Genomic DNA, 2,133 nt, shown 5'->3' with positions numbered 1-2,133 from the left:
GTAAATTTAGCTAAGCTTATCCACTATTTATTATGGTCTCCTACTTGACAGACAACTATTTTTAGCACGAGTGCCATGAAGATAATCACAGCGGTTAAAATCCTCTGAGGGAAAGCCAGTAATTAAAGACTTGAATGAAATTGTGTGATTTATATCTATTATCAGTTGTGAATTGGTATTATTTTACTTCATTGATACAAACATAACCACATAATTTTGGTACCAAAATCTGGTAGCTTTGGAAGATGATTCTGGGTTAAATGTAAAAGGAACCTGCAGTGATTCTTTCCCCCTTTTTTCAGTCTGAGAGACAAGACCCAGAATCAGATTAGTTCTTCAACATAATTATTGATAGCCAAAATGTATTTCCATACCTAATGAACAATCTTTGGTTTCCTACCCCCAGTAACAAGAAACCAGACATGATAAATCCTCTTAATTGCCAATTGTAAGTAATCTTTGACAGCTAACCAAATAGTCCTCTTTGAAACAGGACAACCAGAGAGTGTTCTTAGAAAGACCTATTTTCAGGTTATTGAATCCCTAAGCATCACTTATGGATACTTTGTGAGTAGATACACATCTTGATAATATCTTTTGAAATGCCCCCATGACATCCTTATTTCTGAGGCTGTAGATAAGAGGATTGAGCATGGGTGTGACAATGGTATAGAAGGCTGACACTACCTTGTCCTGCTCAGGGGTGTGGAAAGACTGGGGCAGAACATAAGTGTAGAAGGCAGCCCCATAGAAAATGCTGACTACAGTCAAATGGGAAGAGCAAGTGGTAAAGGCCTTTTTCCGGCCTTCAGCAGAGCGCATCCTGTGGACAGTTAACAAAATGAGAGAGTAGGAGGTTGAGATGATAGAGATAGGGATGAGCAACATGAGTACACAGCAGATGTACATCAGGGTTTCATACAAGGATGTGTCAGCACAGGCTAGTCTGAGCACTGCAGGGATCTCACAGAAAAAATGGTTGATACTGCGGGAGCCACAGTAGGGAACATTCATGGTGATGGGGGTGAGCAGAAAGCCGTCCAGGGACCCACCAAACCAGGCACCAGCAGCCAGCAGGAGACACACCCTGCGGTTCATCAGGACTGGATACCTAAGAGGGTTACAGATAGCCACGTAGCGGTCATAGGCCATGAGACCCAAGAGGAAGAACTCCGAGCCAATCATGGTCAAGTAGAGGAAGATCTGGATGCCACAACCCACAAAAGAAATGGTCTTCTCTTTAGAAACCATGTCGACCAGAAGTTTTGGGACAGTGGTACAAATGAAAAGGGTGTCCATAATGGACAGCTGGCTGAGCAGAAAGTACATAGGAGTATGGAGACGCGAGTCCACCTGAATCAAGAATATCATGACCAAATTTGCAGTTACAGCAACCACAAAAATAGCAAAAATAACTGTAAAGACAATCCCTGTAGCTTTATTGTTCACCAGAAGCCCCAAGAGGATAAAATCTGAGGATGAAGTTACATTCTTCATTGACATTGCCTATGGAAGCTCCAGCAGAGCAGAAAGCCACAAAGACCAGGAAGGAAAAGGAGAGAAGACACTTTCAGTATTTTACAATGAAGATGAAACCTCAGAGAGCACTGGTTGGGCTGAAATTTTCCAAGGCAAAATGCTAGAGAGAAATGAACAGACCGAGAAATATATCATAAATCAGAAACTGTAGATCTATTCCTCTTTGTTGGAGAAAAATATTCTTTATATTGTGTTTATGTTTATGCTGCCATATATATATATATATAATGCAAATGGCATAATAAAATTGGTATTTGCTATACTTTGATTAGAGTTTAGCTATATCTTTCCTATTCACTCTCTGCATTTCTAGCATCCAGAATGTTGTCCACTTCAAAGTAGGACTAAGTCAACACTGATTTGAGGAGAGGCCCATTGAATGGAAGGCCAAAGGTAAGAATGAATAACTTAGGAAGTGAAATGTATAAAGAAAAGGATGTGTTTTCTATTCACAACATGTCATTTCTGACACTTTTGGTGACTGTATGTGTGAAGGTTTCTTCCCCATACTAAGCAATCCTTAATCCTCCATACAACCAGCTTGGTGTTCTACAATTTAATATAATACTCACACTATCTACATGGAGATAGTTT

At 40.1% G+C, this 2,133-nt stretch overlaps 1 protein-coding gene across 1 annotated transcript; it reads right to left on the bottom strand.

Annotated features, from left to right (window-relative positions):
• Window positions 1-543: 543 nt before the first annotated feature.
• LOC115293813 (olfactory receptor 2T11) lies at window positions 544-1,503 on the bottom strand. Its single transcript, XM_029941505.1, has one exon. It carries the CDS (start codon window positions 1,501-1,503, stop codon window positions 544-546), a length of 960 nt encoding a protein of 319 aa, XP_029797365.1.
• Window positions 1,504-2,133: the final 630 nt, after the last annotated feature.

Source organism: Suricata suricatta, chromosome 6 (assembly GCF_006229205.1).
Source record: "Suricata suricatta isolate VVHF042 chromosome 6, meerkat_22Aug2017_6uvM2_HiC, whole genome shotgun sequence".
Taxonomy (NCBI): Eukaryota; Metazoa; Chordata; class Mammalia; order Carnivora; family Herpestidae; genus Suricata; species Suricata suricatta.
The sequence above is the reverse complement of the archived record's forward strand: the minus strand, read 5'-3'. Positions and strand labels throughout refer to the sequence as shown.